Source organism: Aquarana catesbeiana, linkage group LG04, assembly GCF_042186555.1.
Source record: "Aquarana catesbeiana isolate 2022-GZ linkage group LG04, ASM4218655v1, whole genome shotgun sequence".
Classification (NCBI taxonomy): domain Eukaryota; kingdom Metazoa; phylum Chordata; class Amphibia; order Anura; family Ranidae; genus Aquarana; species Aquarana catesbeiana.
This window is the reverse complement of record NC_133327.1, coordinates 61,968,878-61,988,972: the sequence shown is the minus strand read 5'-3', so window position 1 is coordinate 61,988,972 and position 20,095 is coordinate 61,968,878. Positions and strand designations below refer to the sequence as shown.

Genomic DNA, 20,095 nt, shown 5'->3' with positions numbered 1-20,095 from the left:
AATACCACCAAAAGAAAGCTCTATTTGTGGGGGAAAAAGGAGAACAATTTTATTTAGGTACAGTGTTGTACAACCACGCAATTGTCAGTTAAAGTAACGCGTAAAATGGCCTGGTCGTGAAGGGGGCTGAAGTGGTTAAGGGCCAGTTCACACCACAATGTGAAAATCGCGCATGCACGTTTTTGCAGGGCCCTGCGCTCCCATTCCTTTTATTTAGCTGCTGGGAGCGTGCAAAAAATACAGCAGACGTGACTTTTAAAACTGCACAGCACCATTAAATGGCGATTGCGCTAAAGAGGGCAGCCTGTTCCCGTGCAGGGAGGGAAACGTGCATGAAAATACATGTTTCCTGCACGGCAAGTGGTGTGAACTGATCCTTACAGCTCTTTTTATGCCTGTTCAGTATATGTAATGTTTGCACACATGTCCAATCTAAAGAGATAGGGGTAAGGGCAACCGAATTATGAACCCGCAGACAGAATCCTCACTCTGTTCCCAAACAGATATCCTGTTCTGCTCTGAAGGTAGAAGTTTGTTGGCCTGTGTGAAGTGCGTTATGTGACACTTGTATGTGATGATTAAATGTCGGTGAACAAAAACAACTTACATTTGACATATGTTGTTCCAGATGCTCCGTTTGGATGACAACACTCACATTTCTTTACAGCGAGAGAAGCGTGCAGGTAAAAAACGTCATCGCTTTTCTTACATGCAAATTAAGGTGGCTTCATAGTATTTATATGTGTGTGTTATTTCTAATGTCTAGTAATACCTATCAAATTTTGAATTGCACTCTAAAGCAGAGTTCCACCCGTTTTTTAGTTTAATAAAAGTCAGCAGCTACAAAAAGCATAGCTGCTGACTTTTAATAAACCGACACTTACCTGTCCCACGGTCCAGCGATGTGGCCGCCCGGAGGCTAGCTCCTCTCCCCCCCCCTCCTCGGTGCTGTCAGCTGTCATGGTAACTGTGGGCGCGATTCGCGCTGCGCTCTCCTATTGGCCAGCCAATCTTCTGAGTTGTGTCCCAACAGATTGCTGGCAGGGAAGGGCCGCCTAGGGGGAGAGGAGGAGTCGCCTAGGCGGCCGAAGATAGGAAACATGAATTGGGACAGGAAGTCCCACGAAAAAAAAGGGTACACACTCGCCCCCCAAAAAAATGACATGCCAAATGTGGCATGTCAGGGGGCGAGGAGTGCTTAAAGCGGAAGTTCCACTTTTGGGTGGAACTCCGCTTTAAGGCCTCACGCACACTGGACATTTTTGATGCTGCTTTTAGGGGCATCTAGTTTTTCTGCCTCTAAAAGCTCCTGCATGTTAGCCTATGTGTCTATGCACACAAAGGCATTTAGAGAAGTTTAGAGGCAGTAAAAATGGCAGCGCATTCAGGAACAGCGGCGTTTCAGTAGAAAAAACACTTAACGCGTGTAAACGCATGTTAACTCTAGGAGAGTTTAGCGTTTGAGCGTTAATTCATATCAATGGGCAGAATAAATTATTCTGCCTACTGAAATGGATTAATACCAATGCGTTTGTCATGCCTAAATATGTTACACACGTTTTTCTGCAAAAAACAAAATGCAGGATTCAGGAGTGCTTTACGCTCAGAATGCAGGGATCAGGAGTACGTTACGCCCAGAATGCAGGGATCAGGAGTGTGATGTGAAGGGTGGTAAAGGACACTGCTGTGGGGTGGACCTGCCCATAGCAGTGTCCTCTGACCCTTCACATCACCCCCTCTGCCCCCCCTCCCCCTCTATTCCTTCCCTCCCAAAACGATGTTCCATAGCAGTGTCCTACCTGTGTACACAGAGGAGAGAGAGTGGAAGGCAGCACAGTTCTGCACAGAGGGTGAAAGTGGGAGCTGTCAGAGTGACTTTTCATATCAACAAACTGCTGATTGGCTGCTTAGGACGCAAAAAATGTTAATTTGGCCAGCTCCTCCTCCTGACCTCCATCCTGAGCTGTACTGCCTCCCACTCTCCTCTGTGCACTGATAACAGTGGCGGAGAAGGGGGGGGGGGGGGAAGGACCATGGACCAACACCTAGGGGGCTGAGGAGAAAAAGTAGGATGACACCTAGAAGGTGGAGCAGAGGAGAATGGAGGCGGGGAGAATACAACCAGCACCTGGAAGCTGGTTTAAAAAAAAAAAAAAACTTATACAGATGGGCCGGGCGCCCCTCTAGGAAGGGCGCTCGACCAACACCTAGAAGGCGCAGTGGAGGAGACTGGGGAGAGAAAGAAGGACGAGCACCTAGAAGGCATGGAAGAGGAGGCTGGAGGAGGGAGAGACGAACCGGCACCAAGGAGCCGGTTTAAAAAAAGAAAACGTATACAGACGGGGCGGGCGCCCCTCTAGGAAGGGCCCCCAACCAATACCTAGAAGGCGCAGTGGAGGAGACTGGGGAGAGAAAGAAGGACGGGCACCTAGAAGGCATGGAAGAGGAGGCTGGAGGGGGGGAGAGACGAACCGGCACCAAGGAGCCGGTTTAAAAAAAAAAACGTTTACAGACGGGCCGGGTGCCCCTCTAGGAAGGGTGCCTTTAGGTACATGCCTACAGTGCCTAGTGGAAAATCCAGCCTTGCTTTTACCCCTTCTCTCTGCTGTGCTAGTGGGACTGATCATAGTGAGTCTGCTTGGTCAGCACCAGCACAAAGTATCGCTCTGATTTGTGCTGTAAGCACTGCACAGAGAAGAGAGAGAAGAGCGGGGATTGTAAACCAGCTGACAGCTCATCACCCACAGAGGTAAGTACAGCAGGAACTGGGGGGTGGGGAGGGGATATGGTGTTCATTTTTTCATTTTTTCTGAACAGGTGACCTTACACCTTTAGTAGTGGTGCCCCCATGTACACATATCAATAACCAATTTCCTATTTAATGCACTTTACTATTTATACAACCTTATCAGTTTTTCTATCATTGCAGCCAGCCAGGATATGGCCAGCTATGCAGTTGATATTGAAATAAGCTTCTCTGATGCCGCTTTGGCCACAAATTATACAAACGTTTTGAAGAATATGGATGTGTATGCTTCACTGCCGAATACTATAGTGATATCCAGTGTTTCATCCTCTGGGGGTAAGTATTCTGGTGTACCAGTTTTCTCAGAAAGCATTTACTTTTTTCTTTTTGTTTTAAATAGTTTTTCAGATGTCTGATCATTTTAACACATGACATAATACATATACAGGATTACTCTGTAAAGCAGTGCAAAAAAGACTGGTAATAGTAAACAAATGGCTGAAATGTGGCCGCCTCTTCAGACCTGATAGAGTATGTTGGTTGTTGGGGGCGCTAGTTCTCTGAGCAGGGCTTTTACAGTTGTGCAGCAGAGTATCCTAAGGTGCAGTGGACACAGTACAGACTGAGGGCCTTACCGGGGCAGCATCTGCTGGAGAGGTGGCGGTTTGGCAGGTGGCTGAAATGGTGGCGGCTTAAAACGGCCTGGAGCGAGTGCCTGCAGGGGTACTGGAGATGGGTGCTGACTACAGCACACAGTGGCATCCTCTAACTCTGGCCCTACTTGCACTGGAATAGGGCCTGAGTAGTTTCCCCTGGCACCTATACTTTGTCCCTGCCAAACGGGGCTCCCTACACTATGCAACCACCAGATATGCGCCAAACCCCGTAGTGCCGTGGAAAATCACGAAGTGCAGAAGTGCACAGCTGCCTCTCCTGTGACACGCATGGAGGCTGCAGGGGAACATCTTCCCCTTAGGTCTCAACTCCATCCCTGAGCATGAGCAGCAAGGCTCCACATGCTGGGCGAAGAAGAACTTCACTTGCCAACACCTTAAGCTATCCCTATTTTTCATAATTAAACCTTAATCTTAACTTTTACACTTACACGTCATCCTTAAACTAATCCTTCAAAATAAAGAATTACATCCTTCAACCTAAAATTCATTTTCAAGTCCCTACTTACTGTCCCATAATGTGCATACTAGCACAATATGACTTAAACTACCCAAGTGCCCAATTTTTTTTTTTTGGTGCGGTTTACTACCACTTTAAACTGTCTGCATTTAGGGACATGCACCTGCACCTACACAGTTGTCACATTGGGACACAGCAGCTGCGTACATGCAGCTGCTGTGTCTCAATTGACATGAATGGAACTGCCTGCACAGGGATGCATTGAACACTTGTGCATCCCCTTGCAGGTAAACACGGCCCTGCACAGGCACATGGTATAATATGCCCCATGTGAACGAGGGGCAAGGTCTGAGGGACATTTCAACACCCTAAATGCTGCACTACCACACGTAGCATGGCCCCATTCACATCAATAGTTTGTGTTTGGCAGGTGGTAATGCCCACCAAACATGGCAAGGAGTATCATTCCAGACAAGAAGCAAAGCATTGTGGCTTCAGCATGTGTACACCCACGGACGCTGCCTTTGCAGCTTAACCTGTAATGTAATGTAACCACATAATGCACATGTATGGCAGCAAGGAGAGTGGGCTTTAACACCCAGATGCTGCACATATGCATTCATGGGCTGCAGAGCTTTTTTTGCTGACTGAGCTGTCACAGACAGGATCTCCCAATCATGTAATCACTGTGACAGCCAACCGCAGTAGTCACATGATTGGCTGATCCTTGTGGTCCATTAGACACACAGGCCATATTAAAGGTGGGAAGCGGTTAAGTGTTAATGAGCAACTGTGTTAAAGAGGAGGACAAAAAAAAGAATTTGTTTCAAATTAGTGAAGGTCTTCCTTAAGCCCTGGCTTCATACAGTTACCCCATGGCTGCATGTGCTCCAGCACAGCAGCCTATTTGTTTGAATGTGCCGCTGTACCCTCTGCAAACACAGGAAAAAGGCCCCTCTTCCTTTTAAGAAAACTCAGCTGCAGGGAAACTGCATAGTGCAGTGTGGTTTCCAGTTCATGGGGGTGCCATTATGATTAATGGCCCCCCAACACATCTCCTAAACTGCATTGCACTTTTTTGTGGGCATACCATTAATGCAACAGAACTCACAGGTGTGCCGCTATCCCAAAAAAGACAGGCATTGGAAAACCAGTCAATAATGAAACAGGGAAAAAGATAAACAAAGGAGATTGAATGCCCTTGGCCTTGTGCATCTAGAGAAGAAAGTCCTAATTTGCCTCTAGCATCCCAAATAATTGTCTTTTTCTTTTAGCCTGTACTTTCAATCAAACCCACGCAAACTGCTCCTGTAGTGAGAATTCTGTCTGCCTAGGAACACCTGGACCATGTGTCAATGGAAGCTGTATTTGCATCACCACCCTTCCGCTGCAACAATACTGCATACGTAAGTAAATGCCTTACATGATTACATGCCTTACGTGCCTTAAAAAAGTATTCATACCCCTTGAAATTTTCCACATTTTGTGATGTTACAACCAAAAACGTAAATGTATTTTATTGGGATTTTATGTGATAAACCAATACAATGTGACACATGAAGTGGAAGGAAAATGATAAATACTTTTCAAATTTTTTTACAAATAAATATCTGAAAAGTGTGATGTGTATTTGTATTCACCCCTCTTTACTCTGATACCCATTACTAAAATTTAGTGAAAGCAATTGCTTTCAGAAGTCACCTAATTAGTAAATATAGTCCATCTGTGTTTAATTTGTGTCCATCTGTGACTTCACCATTAATATCAACAACACAATCATTGGTCCCTCCACACATGCCAGGGTCCTGGGTGTAATCCTTGACTCTGACCTCTCCTTCAGCCCCCATATCCAATCACTGGCTAAATCCTGCCGCCTTAACCTCCGCAACATCTCCAGAATTCGACCCTTCCTGACTAATGACACCACAAAGCAACTTATTCACTCCTTGATTATTTCCCGCCTCGACTACTGCAACTCTCTCCTTAATGGCCTACCCTTGAGCAGGCTATCCCTCCTTCAGTCTATTATGAATGCTGCTGCTAGACTAATACACCTCACTAATCAATCTGTTGCTCCTCTCTGCCAATCCCTTCACTGGCTTCCCCTACCCCACCGTGTAAAATTCAAAATGCTAACCATAACATTCAAGGCCACCCACAACATCACCCCATCTACATCACCAACCTCATCTGCAGATATCGCCCAAATCGCCCCTCCGCTCCTCCCAGGACCTCCTGCTCTCTAGCTCCCTTGTTACCTCCTCCCATGCTCGCCTTCAGGACAACATCGCCCCCATCTACATCACCAACCTCATCTGCAGATATTGCCCAAATCGCCCCCTCCGCTCCTCCCAGGACCTCCTGCTCTCTAGCTCCTTGTTACCTCCTCCCATGCTCGCTTTCAGGACTTCTCCAGAGCCTCTCCCATCCTCTGGAATTCCCTGCCCCAGTATGTCCGATCAGCCCCTACCCTATCCACCTTTAGGAGATCCCTGAAAACTCATTTATTCAGGGAAGCCTATCCCACACCCACATAACTGTTCCTGAGCCACCCCCATCAATCATTCTTTGCAGCTATTACCTTTTGTACCACCACCCCCTCCCTTTAGAATGTAAGCTCTACGAGCAGGGCCCTCCTGTACCTTTTGTATTGAACTGTACTGTAATTGTGTTGTCCCCCTTATACATTTATTGTAAAGCGCTGCGTAAACTGTTGGCACTATATAAATCTTGTATAATAATAATAATAATAATAATAATAATAATAATAATAATAATTTAATCTCAGTATAAATACAGCAATTCTGTGAAGCCCTCAGAGGTTTGTTAGAGAACATTAGTGAACAAACAGCATCATGAAGGCCAAGGAACATAACATACAGGTCAGGGATAAAGTTGTGGAGAAGTTTAACCGGCTCCCGACTGGCTCATGCAGATATACTGCGGCACAATAGCTCTCCTGGGCGAAATCTCATATGGGTACGTCCTTCCCCTTAGTGGCCACCAGAGGGCACTGCACGGTGGAGGACCCGATGCGCGTGTCCGATGGGCGCGATCGCGTGCACGAGCGCCAGCACGTGCACACGATGTAAACACACAAATCCCTGTGCTGTCAGGGCAGAGGAGACATGTTGTTTGTTCCTACTAAGTAGGAACAACGATATGTCTCCTCACCTAGTAAGTCACATTCCCATACAGTTAGAACACGCTGAGGGAACACACATTTAACCCCTTGATCGTCCCCTAGTGTTAACCCCTTTTCATGCCAGTGACATTTACACAGTAATCAGTGCATTTTTATAGCACTGATCGCTGTATAAATGTCAATGGTCCCAAAAATGTGTCAAAAGTGTCAGATCTGTCTGCCGCAATGTCGCAATACCACAAAAAATCGCAGATCAGCGCCATTACTAGTAAAAAAAATATATATTAAAAATGCAATACATCTTTCCCATAGACTGTATATGCTATAACTTTTGTGCAAACCAATCAATATATGCTTATTGCAATTTTTTTTTTTTTTTTTACCAAAAATATGCAGAAGAATATATATCGACCTAAACTGATGAAGAAATGTGTTTTTATTTTTTTATTTTAATTTGGGGGATATTTAATATAGCAAAAAGTAAAAAATATTTTTTTTTTTTCAAAATTGTCGCTATTTTTTTGTTAATAGTGCAAAAAATAAAAACCGCAGAGGTGATCAAATACCACCAAAAGAAAGCTCTATTTGTGGGGAAAAAAAGGACGCAAATTTAGTTTGGGTATAGCATTGCATGACCTCGCAATTGTCAGTTAAAGCGACGCAGTGCCAAATTGTAAAAAAAGTGCTCTGGTCAGGAAGGGGGTAAAATCTTCCGGTGCTGAAGTGGTTAAAGCAAGTTTAGGTTATAAAAAAATATCCCAAGCTTTGAACATCTCACAGAGCACTGTTCAATCCATCATATTAAAATAGAAAGAATATGACACAACTGCAGACCTACCAAGACATGGCCGTCCACCTAAACTGACAGGCCGGGCAATGAGAGCATTAATCAGAGAAGCAGCCAAGAGGCCCATGGTAACTATGGAGGAGCTGCAGAGATCCACAGCTCAGGTGGAAGAATCTGTCCACAGGACATCTATTAGTGGTGCTCTCCACAAATCTGGCCTTTATGGAAGAGTGGCAAGAAGAAAGACACTGTTGAAAGAAAGCCATAAGAAGTCCCATTCGCAGTTTGCGAGAAGCCATGTGTGGGACACAGCAAACATGTGGAAGAAGGTGCTCCAGTCAGACGAGACAAAAATTGAACTAATTGGCCTAAAAGCAAAAGCAAAAAATGTGTGGCATGAAAACTAACACTGCACTTTAGCCACAATACATCATCTCCACTGTGAAACATGGTGGTGGCAGCATCATGTTGTGGGGGTGCTTTTCTTCAGCAGGGACAGAGAAGCTGGTCAGAGTTGATGGGAAGATGGATGGAATCAAATACAGGGAGTCTGCAAAAGACGTAAGATTGGGGTTGAGGTTCACCTTCCAGCAGGACAACGACCCTAAACATACAGTCAGAGCTACAATGGAATGGTTTAGATCAAAGCATATTCACGTGTTAGAATGGCCCAGTCAATGTCCAGACCTAAATCCAAATGAGAATCTGTGGCAAGACTTGTAAATTGCTGTTCACAGACACTCTCCATCCAATCTGACAGAGCTTGAGCTATTTTGCAAAGAAGAATGGGCAAAAATGTCACTATATAGATGTGCAAAGCTTGTAGAGACATCCCCAAAAAGACTTGCTGTGATTTCTGCAAAAGGTGGTTCTACAAAAGTTTTGAGTCGGGGGGCTGAATACAAATGCACGCCACACTTTCCAGATATTTATTTGTAAAAAATGTAGAAAATCATTTATCAATTTCCTTCCACTTCACAATTATGTGCCACTATGTGTTGGTCTATCACATAAAATCCCAATTAAATACATTTAGGTTTTTGGATGTAACATGACAAAATGTGGAACATTTCCAGGGGTATAAATACTTTTTCAAGGCACTGTATTTATATTTGTTGGACTAGTGTAGCCTTTTACCTGCTTACCCTCCTGACTACTTTGCTGTTGCGAAACATGGATATGCTATTCGTTTCTGTGGCTAAGGTTGCCTCCTTTTCTGTAAAGGAAAACTAACTTTATTATCTGTTTTCTATTAATAACAATGCCCACAAAACCAATTTTGACCGACCAGGTGGCAATTTTACCTGTGGTCCATCTCGTTGCTCACCTTTGATGGAGTATACTGAGGAGATGCAGTGTGTCTGTTCAGTGGTGCACCTACGGTATTTGGCTGTGCCTCCATCCCCATAACTCCCTGTACTGAGGGCTGCATCATGCATTATGGCTTCTGCCTCAAGCCACTAGTAGTAACATGTGGGCTCACACAAGCTCTCAACTTATTACCGACTTTGTTTTTAAGGATGGTGATGATCAAGTGCCCCACACTTTGCTTTGCTCTGCAGACTTCCATGCTTGTATGAACATATGCTCACTCTGGGAGGGGCTACAATCACTGGCCCTAGAGGGTGGATTTCATGGTTACATGAGCCATAAGTTTCTGTTTCCATTTGCTCCAGTGCCTATAAATGATAGGCCAACATTCTTTTTGTACACTGCATTTCAAGATGGGTGGGTGACACAAAAGCTACTTGTGAAAAGCATAAATTGGTGGTATACAACTGTAAGTGTTTGGTTATTTACACCCATACCGTGAATGACCAAAGGATAGCAGATTTAAAGCGACATGCCAATTTTTAGGAGATTTTACATTGACCATTAAGGGTAAAATAATAGTGTCTGTGTAAAGACAGTAATCATGAGAACAAACAAGCAATGGCAGCTTGCAGCAATGAAGGGCAGTATAATTGCCTCTAATATGGGCCAGTGTTGAAGAGTGTTTGAACCTTTAACAGGCCTGGCCGACAACAAGAACTAAATGTAACTAATAGCAATGATGTGTGGGTCAGCGACCATCTCATCAGTCCTCTTGCAGCAATCCAAAGAAGCAATATATGTTCTTCGGTGGGGGGCCCCTTTAACTCAAGATGTGCAGTGATGCATGCGACCCATGCACTCTTGCAGTTGAAAACATCTCCCCAGAGCAGCCTCCTACTTTCCAGCCCAACCCTGTCACGTAACTGACGGTTGAGCCTGACGAGCAGTGGGAGGCATCTCATACAACCCTGGCTCAGGGACCACCAATGTTGCAACAGTGGCCTCGAGAGCGTGGTGGTGTAAGGGTGCCTGAAATTTCTTGCTTGTGCGGGGTATGGTACCCGGGTGGACTAGGAAGCCAGGCAGCAGACGTAGATAGGTCAGCAGATGCTTGGCTGAAGGTAGTAGGAGGTACCAGATGTGTGGTTAGACAAGCCGGGTTGGCAACAGATGGTCAGATGCAGGCATAGACGGCAGGCAAAGAATGTTCAGGAAGCAAGCAGAGATCGGCAACGTAAGTTCAGGCAAATAATGCAAGAAGCAAGGCCAAATTCCAGATACAGGCCAGGGTCAGGATAAGAGAGGTACAACAGAGTCAAAGGCAAGCTGGGTCAAATACAGGAGTCAATAGGATCAGGTTTCAGGCTCACAGTTACAGATCAGATAGAAAAGTACCAGTGCATCTTCTGCACCTATATATGGTATTTGGCGCTAAGCTTATTGGTACACGTGCGTGCCCATGCGTGTTTACGCTTGCGCATTGGCGCACACATATTTTTGTGCCTGGCAGGATGGGCACCTGTAGAATTCTGCCTCTGGGCAGCTGTTGTGCCAAGGCCAGCATGTCCCTGACAAACCCTGTCTAGTCCAGATCAGGATGGCTGGACACAAACTCTCACGCTCTTTTCACTTGCAAAGTCTCCTTCAAACTCCCTGTGTCTTCTCGGGCTTTTCACTTTTATTTGCTCCCGTCATTTGGTGATTGCTGATAGGTTCTGTAGTTTAAAGTAGGCTCAAGTTTTTTTACTTTCTACATTCTATGCATGAAGGTAACCCCCCCCCCCCACCCCCCTAATCCTTACCTGAGCCCCCTTTGATCCAGTGATGTCCACAATAGTCTGGGCTGTATGTGGACTCTCAGTCCTCATTGGCTGAGACAGAAGCTGGAGCCCATTGGCCCCCACTGCTCTCAGTCACAGCCAATGAGGACAATGTAAGGGGGAGGCGGGGCTGTGCAGCGGCTTTATGTGTCTTGTGGACGCATAGAGCAGCGGCTTGGGATCGAGCATGCAGTGGTGCCCCCAGGGCAAGCGGCTTTCTCTGGGGACACTGCTCGAGGGAGAGGAGCCAGGAGCATTGGCAGGGGACCCGAAAAATAAAGGTTCAGAGCTACTCTGTGCAAAACCACTGCACAGAGCAGGTAAGTATGACAAGTTTGTTATTTAAAAAAAATAAAAATAAATAAAATAAAGCAAAGTATTAATATTACTCTAAATATAAGTGGTTGAATAGGGTGAAGGTTTTTTCACTTTCATGCATTCAGTGTGCAACTCCTCTAATACTTACCTGAGCCCAATCCCGGTCCAGTGCTGTAAATGAGAGCAGCGGCTCTTCCGGGTCTCTTGTTCCTCATTGGCTGAGACACAGTAGCGGGTCTATCAATCACAGCCAGTGAGGAGGGAGTGGGGGCGGGACTGACCCATGCCTTGTGTGTCCCATAGTCACACAGAGGTGGCCCGGGAGCGAGCACGCATGAGTGCCCCCAGAGCAAGCATGAGGGCACTTGGCAAGAGGGAGGGGCAAAAGCGCCAGCAGGGGACCCGAGAAGAAGAGGATCAGGGCTGCTCTGTGCACAATCATTGCACAGAGCAGGTAAACATTATGCAATTATGCATTAATTATTTTAATAAAAAAAAACACTTTAACTGTGAAGAAAAGTTCTGCTTTCAACCTACAACTCCCAGAAGTCTCTCAACATTTGCATTAAGGCTATGACAAGCAAAAGTGTTTTTTTTGCCATTCAGCCAGTCAACATAACAAAAAAAAAAAAAAAAAAAAAAAAGAAAAAACGGAACCGATTCCCCCATCCACACGTTCGGTGTGGATGGGGAAATCTTCCAGGCTGTGTCATTGTATTCTGACAACGGGGAGACTCCTCTACTTTCCCGTCATAAGAGTACACAGATTAGTGCTGCTGAAACTGAAATTTTCAAGCAGTCCGATTCTTGAAAAGTCGATTGATAGGTTGACTTCTCATGAACAGGAATGGCCATACATGAATCAAAATTTACATTTTCCTGCCAAAGTCTAAATATCCATGTATGACCAGTGGTGGCTGCATTAGGGTTGACCGAAGAGTGCAACATGTGGTGCAGCTGTGCATGGTAACCAATCAGCTTCTAACTTTAGCTTGCTCAGTTAAGTTTTGACAAAAAAAACTGGAACCCCACTAGGTTTTATGCAGAGCTCCAACGGATTATTATTTGGGCAGCAGAGGAATGAAGGAAAGACAAACATGTGCTGCTGGGGATAGAAAAATATAAACCTTAGTGCCTTTGGATAAAAGAACTGATCATCAAACTCCAGCTGCAGTAAAAAACTTGCTAATAAACAAATGGCAAAGAAGCAAAGTGAGAATATAAAAACAGTTTGCTGCACTTAGGATTTATCACATTCATGTAAACATATTATTAAATACACAAATTAAAATAATTCACTCACATTTAAAAGTGCCTTATAGTCCTGGCACCTAAGCGTGTGTAGCAGGCGATTATTAAGGGTAATCTGCCCTGATAGGAAAAGCCGCCGTTTGCGGCGTTCAGCTCGATTCCCGGGTAGTTTCGTATGGGCGGAAGTAACGTGATGACGCGGTGAAACCTTCGACGTTTCAGCCTGTCACAAAGCCATCAAGTGATCTAGTGCTGCTGGGGGTTAGGGTAGGGGGAATAAAAACAAATCTGTTGACTCAAATGGGCAAATTACTGGTTTGCCTTATGAAACATGAAATTTACAAAAGGTTTGTTCATCTAAGAAAACACATTAAAATGCAGGGCTGCTGATAAGGCAGTATAGCCAGCCCTCCTGTACCAGGCCTAAGCCCCATTAAAAAGGGGGGGGGGTCTGGGCACCTGGCATTTGGATTACTCTCTGGTGAACATTTGCACAAGAGTCCTATTCACTGGAATGGGACTTGTTGGATGGTGGTATTATTTCTGCCATGGCTGTGAAGCATAGCATAATGGCCATGGCATTTTAGCAAAAATATAATTTGATATTTTCAAGGGGGGAGACTGTCAGGTAGGCTGTACGGGGCCATGTGATTTCTAACAGCAGCCCTGTTAATATGTAAGGTAATATGATCTTGCCATCAAACCAGTGTTGCCTGGAAAATATGATCTGTACTGGGGGAATTTTTCTTCACATGAACCAATTTTTTGCAAGGGTTTAAGTGCAATTAATTGTACCTAGTAGCACATTTTTTTTCACACACCATTTTAGTCATCAGCTGATTGACATATTCCTTACAGTAACCAACCTTTCAGAAATATGAAGTATGACTGCATTGCTAAGGTACATAAATAGACGTTAAACGTGTCCTAAAAGGGTTCTTTGGGGAAGAAAGTTTTAACAGCTCACAGGAGGTAGTAAACTAAGAGCTATAACTGATGATTTATAGGGGGCAATGTACTGTATATCAGGAGCTTTTGACGTGGAGCAATTTCACCAGCATTCCAAATATAAATGACCAAGTTAAAGTGGTTGTGAAGGCTGAAGGTTTTTTACCTTCATATATTCGATGCATGAAGGTAAAAAACCTTCTGTGTGCTGCCCCCCCCCCCCCCCCTATTTTTCAAAAGCTATCCTAGCGGCTGATTAGCTGCTAGATGGCTTGTACAGGCAGTGGGAGTGGACATCCCCCCTCCCGCCCCCCCGCTGCCGCCTCTCCGGGCTCTCCCGTGTAATCGGGTTATCTCAGCCACCTATTTCTATGTTCCTGGGAGGCTGGAAGTGACGTCATGACGTCACTTCCATGTTTTTTTTTATATGAAAATGTATTCAGTTTTTCCATAGTACAGCAATGCTAATGAAAAATAAAAAAATCATAATAAGGTGACCAGATGTAAGCCAAGGAGGAAGCATTTACAAGGAGCTCCGATCATCCTACTCTAATCCTTCGCCATCCTTACTGCTGAACAGCCTGGTCAGCCTGTACATCTGCCCTACCTAATCCCTGGCATCCCCTGCTTCGGATTCAGTCATTATTTCTGTGCCCGGCCAGCCGGCCCTGCTGCAGTAATCCGGCCAAGGCGGGCTCCAGATACTCGCAGCTCTGATCAACCTACTCTAATCTTTCGACATCCTTGCTGCTGAACAGCCTTGTGAGCCTGTACATCTGCCCTACCTAATCCTTGGCATCCCCTGCTTCAGATCCAGTCATTGTTTCTGTGCCGGGCTGGCCGGCTCTGCTGCAGTATTCCGGCCAAGGCTGGCTCCATATACTCGAGGCCCACCGACATCTTGAGGACTACAGTGCTTCTCACATGCTACCTGATCTACTGTGGCAGCACTCTCTCTACTCCTCCATCCCTGCTGGTGGAATCCCCTGGGGAGGGCTGGTTTATTCTGCTGTATCTGGGGGCGGTCGGCCCCTGTCATCTAGGCCTCATAGGGAGTGCTGGGCAGGCCCTCTATTCATCTGTAGCTGCTCTCACTGCTCAAAAGCATCATCTGTTCTAATCCCTGGACTTGGCTGGCTTGAGGGGGTACTGGAGCGGGCAGCCTGCACCTGCAATCTGGAGGCCTGAGCCTGTGCTGAGATGCTGCCCTGGTGAGTACCCCAGTGGTGTCCACTAACACCCTGAGACTGACTGCTGTGTGCCATGTGTCCCCCCCCCCCCTGCCAGATTACCAATTAGCTATCCATCCACCTGCTTCATCCTACCAGACCCTTGCCCTCAGATTAATAGGCCCTAAGAACCGGGCCAAAAACTCATCCACAAGCCGCCCGCCCCCTGTCACGGCTGCTAAGCTAGATCCTTCTCTCATAGGGAGGTTGCAAGCCCTGCTGGCTGAACTAGCTATGGAGTCTGAAACTTCCCCAAGTGTGGCTCTCCCTGCCCCCTCCATCCAGGATAGCACTGCAGTTATCCTGGCCACCACTGAACAGAGCAAAACCTCCATGCTGGTGAGAATCGATCGCCTTTCAGAAGAATGTAATCTCATTAGAAACAACCTAGATAAGATCATAGGTAGGCTGACTGAATCGGAATCCAGAATTTCTGCCACTGAAGACCTTACGGCTACTCACACTAACAACATAGCGGACTTGCAACGCACGGTACACCTACTTGTCGCCAAAATCTATGATGCAGAAAACAGGGCAAGATGCAACAATGTCCAAGTCCTGGGTCTCCCAGAGGGAGAGGAGGGCGATCGCCCGGCCAAGTTTGCGGTAGAGTTCTTCAGGAAACTGCTAGGCCTCGCGGATGTCTCTCCAACCTATATCTTTGAGCGTGCCCACCATGTACTCACAGGACGCACTATCCCTGGTCCGAACCCCCAACCCTTCTTGGTCCGCTTCCTTAACTTCAGGGACCGCGACAGCATCCTTTCCGAAGCCCCCAAACACCCCTCACTTCCATACGGCAATTCCTTGGTCCTACTGTTCCCGGATTTCTCGGCTGAGCTGCAGCGTAAGAGGAAGTCCTTTAATGAGGTCCGTAGGCGCCTACGTGAAAAGGACAATAAATACAGCATGTTGTACCCCAGCCATCTCCGGGTCCCTCACAATGGCTCGGTCAGGTTCTTCGACTCCCCGGCCGATGCGGATAACTGGCTGGACACCCTGCGGTAGGCATGGTAAGCTGTTCCTCGCTACAAGTTGCTTTAAGAAAGTTGCCTTAAAGATGCTATTTTCCCTCCGGACACACGCATTAAGGGGTTGTTTATTCAGTCATCAGTCTTTTGTTGTCTAGCCCTCTGGTCTCACCACCTACTTTGCTGCAGGCTGCCTTCTAAGTCTCTCACGCAAGCCATATCCACCGTTTCAGATGGGCTACAGTTCTACTTCCTGAGGCTGAGGTGTATGACTTACCCCTGATTATGGTCCCTCTCTCACTAGAGCCATCGAACACTGGAGTTCCTCCTGGTCCTGGACTAGATGTATGTTTTCTTCTAGATCCTTCTTCTCCAGAGCTACCTTGTTGGACACAACTCACTGAAGTATCTAACCCCCCTCAGTTTTTTCGGCCTCTTGAAGAGGCAACAGCGGCGCCAAATTGCCGCATTCTGGAACTCTTCAAAAAAGTCTGAAGATCTATCTGTTAAGGTTTTTAAAGTGACTGGCATTGTTGTTGGGGTTGCCAGTCAGTATAGAGTTCAACAGGTTTTGGGTATTAAACTGGCAATAGTTCGTGTTTTTTTTTTTTTTGTTTTTTTTTTTTAAGGGTACCTTATGGTGAGTAGGAAGTTCATAGGTTACTGTTTTACTTTTTCTTTTTTGTACACTCTATATCCACTGAATGACACTTTTATATCACATATTCTGTCAATACTCATCATGCTCAGAACCAATTTCTTTTTGCATCCCCCCTAGGTCCCACAGGGGGCTGAGCCTCCCCGCACAGGTATTATCTAGTACCATACTATGCCAGTGCCTTCATGGAGTTAAAACTGGTGTAATGGAACGTACTGGGTCTCAATGACAAGGTAAAAAGGGCTTTGATGTTTAAATACTTGAATGGTCATAGACCTCATATCTTGTTCCTGCAGGAGAATCATCTTCTGGGGAATAGGATTCTAGCGCTGAGTAGACCCTGGGTACAGCATTCTTTTCATGCAACGTACTCCAGTTATGCAGGGGGAGTGGCCATCTTATTGAACAAATCCCTTGCATATATGGTTCTACATCTAAAAAATGATCAGGAGGGCCAATTCATAATCCTCCTACTAGAGATCAGAGCGGTAGTATATGCTCTAGTGAATGTATATGTTTCTTATCCCTTCAACCAGCGGCCCTCTACAGGATATATAAGCATTTAGCTACATTAAAATTCTCCAGACTATACATAGCTGGAAACTTTAATTCTACGTTGGATCCATCTCTTGACTCGTCCAATCCAAAAAGGGTATATTCACCAGAATTGCTTCAATAGGCACAAACCTTTAATTACACAGAGATCTGGAGATGGAAGCACCAAACCTCTAGGGCTTACTCCTTTCACTCCACTACTCACAAATCGGGCTCCAGGATCGGTTTAGTCTTTGGTAACACCTGTGCCCTGGCAGCGGTGAGGGGGGTCTCGTACTTACCTGCGGGCCTCTCTGACCATGCCCCTCTAGAGGTCACTTTGGGGTTGTCAGACACCAGAGGTCAAGACTGTTGGCGCTTTACAGCCAAATGGTTACAGGACCCTAAGGTGGGGGAGGAGGTCTCTCCTAAACTACAACAATACTGGGAGATCAATGAGGATTCAGCCTCAGCGCAGGTAGTCTGGGAAGCCTTTAAGGCCAACACCAGGGGAGAATACATTTCGGCTATCAAAGCGGTTTGTTCTGAGATGTCCTATCAGGTTCAGTTACTTGAGGAGGGAGAGGCTAAGGCCGCGGAGGCATTTTCTGGCTCCCCGACTTTGGGTCACTTCAGCCAGCTAGCTGAGACAAGAGGAGCATTGTCTCTACACCTAGCCTCGGCCACACATTTATATCTAAATTCACTGGCAGGGAGGATCTTTGAGTCTGGGGACAAAAATAGCAAACTCCTGGCGAATCTAGTTGCGGACTCTAAAATGCAGACAGTAGTGTCAGAAATTTGTGGTTCGGATGGTCAGGTGATCTCCGCTCCCGAGCTAATTCTAAAAGAATGCAGATCCTTCTGTGACTGGCGTAGGGAATTTTTACAGTCCTTGCATCTACCCACTCTTTCGCAGGACGATCTTGAATTTTTGGACAAAGATTTTACCACCAAGGAGATAGAGTAGGCGATCTGCTCATTCCCCAGCGGTAAAAAAACCAGGACCAGACGGCCTACCTGGTGAATGGTACAGAATGAATGCCTCATTAATTTCACCAAAACTGTTGAAGGTCTTTTCTGAATGTAAAGGAAAAATGTCCTTGCCCCCTTCTATGTATCAGGCACATATAGTCCTCATCCCTAAGCCCGGCAAAGACAAATCCCACTGTGCTTCCTATAGCCCAATCTCCTTGCTAAACTATGACCTCAAGATTTTGACAAAAATATTGGCAACCAGGCTGCGGACGATTCTCCCATCTCTTGTTAATATAGACCAGACTGGTTTCATGCCAGGGAAATCAACAGATATAAATTTACTTAGTGTGTTTACACATTTTTAGCTTCCTTCCACTGAGTCCTCCACTAGGGTAATGGTTACACTAGACATTAAAAAGGCGTTTGATTCGGTGGCGTGGCCTTTTATGTCTTCAATTCTAGAAGTCATGGGTTTCGGAGAAGGATTCCGCAGGTGGATCAACATATTCTATAAAGACCCGACAGCACAGATAAAACTTAATGGTGCTCTGTCAGCACCCTTTCGTGTTGGAAGAGGTACAAGGCAAGGTTGCCCTCTGTCGCCAACTCTCTTTGCTCTGGTGATGGAGCCACTTGCCTCGGCCCTCAGACAAGCGGACAGGGTAAGGGGCATACAAGTGGGTTCCATACACGAGAAAGTTGCCTTTTACGCAGATGACCTTATTCTTTTCTTAAATGACCCTGCCCAGTCCCTTCAGGAGACGCTGGCCGTTCTATACAATTTTACTAGCTGCTCAGGACTCAAGGTAAACTGGGACAAATCCCAAATTTTACCGATAGATAATGCCACGAAGGATGTAGCAGATCCCAACCTCCCTTTACTATGGACAGACAAAATTAAATATCTAGGTATTTACATCTCCACATCTACCTCTGACTACAATAGCCTTAACTTAGAGCCACTAATACAACTGACGAGAGCAAGACTGAAGGCGTGGGCACATCTCCCCCTCTTTCTAATCAGGAGAATTAATCTATTCAGGAAGAAGCATCTACCTGCTTTTCTCTATGTTCTCAGACATGCCCCCGTCTGGATACCCAAAACAGTATTTCGCCTGATAAGCATTTTACTGTCTTTTCTCTGGGGCACCAGTCACCCGAGATTTAGGCTGACAGTGCAACAGAGACCTTGGGGAGAGGGAGGTCTGGCTTGTCATGACCTCCATCCCTTTTTTGTTGCTGCCCTGTTATCCCATGCCCACAACTGGCTGGTCTCAGATGACTCCAACACAGCGGTGGTCCTGGAGGCAGCAAGTCTAGGGTCTTATGAGGAACTACGGAACCTACTTTACCGGGGTCTTAGAGCTCCCTTCCCTCTTACAATGGCAATGAGAGCGGTCCTGAGGGCATGGTCGGTGGCAAATTCCTTGCGCCCCATGCCTCCTGGACACATCTCCCCACATAACCCTCTTTGGTTTAACCCGCAGCTGTCAGGATTTGGGTTCATTCCTGATCCCAGTGTGTGGGCCTGCAAGGGCATCAAATATGTGAGTCAGATTTGTACTGAAGGCCGACTACAGACATTTGATAGATTGAAACAACAATATAACCTACCTAATTCACATTTGTTTAGGTTTTTGCAGCTTAGGCACGCCTTTAACACTCAGTTTGAAAATGCACAAGTGGCCTTTTACACCTCAAACCTGGAGACTTTGCTCAGGGATGAATCTAAACCTTTATCCAGCATATATAAAACATTACTTCCCAACATTCACACGGGCCTTGAAAACCTTAAGGCAAAGTGGGTGTCCCTTTTCACAGCTAGTATCGGCTAGAGATAGATTAGTGCAATTCAAAATACTACATCAAGTGTATTACACGCCCATGCGCCTACACAAAATATATCCATCCATCCCAGCTTCTTGCTGGAGATGCGACTCGCCCTCAGCGAGGGCAGTTTAAGGACAGTTTTTTTGGAACTGTCCTTAGATTAAAGTCTTTTGTGCTGAGGTCACCACTTTTATTTTGACTGTCGCCACCATTCCTGTGCCATTGTCAGTGGAGGTATGTCTGTTGGGACTCGTAGAACCGCTGGCCCCTCGCCGGGCAAGTAGAACCCTACTAGGTTTATTTCTTTATTATGCTCGTAGGTCTGTAGTACTCCGATGGAAGGCTTCGTCCACACCCTCAATACATTTTTGGAAGAGGTTGGTGAACTCGGCTCTGCCGCTATACAAGGCTACTTACCTGTCGCGTGGCTGT

General features: G+C 46.0%; 1 protein-coding gene across 4 annotated transcripts in view; it reads left to right on the top strand.

Annotated features, from left to right (window-relative positions):
* Positions 1–20,095, top strand: part of LOC141139297 (adhesion G protein-coupled receptor F5-like) — a 343,899-nt gene that overhangs the window by 42,664 nt on the left and 281,140 nt on the right. For all 4 annotated transcript variants that reach the window (XM_073625269.1, XM_073625266.1, XM_073625268.1 and 1 more), the window contains exons 3-5: positions 629–683; positions 2,930–3,082; positions 5,155–5,286. In XM_073625269.1, coding sequence (XP_073481370.1) covers positions 629–683; positions 2,930–3,082; positions 5,155–5,286 — 340 coding nt within the window. The remainder of the gene's footprint in view (positions 1–628; positions 684–2,929; positions 3,083–5,154; positions 5,287–20,095) is intronic.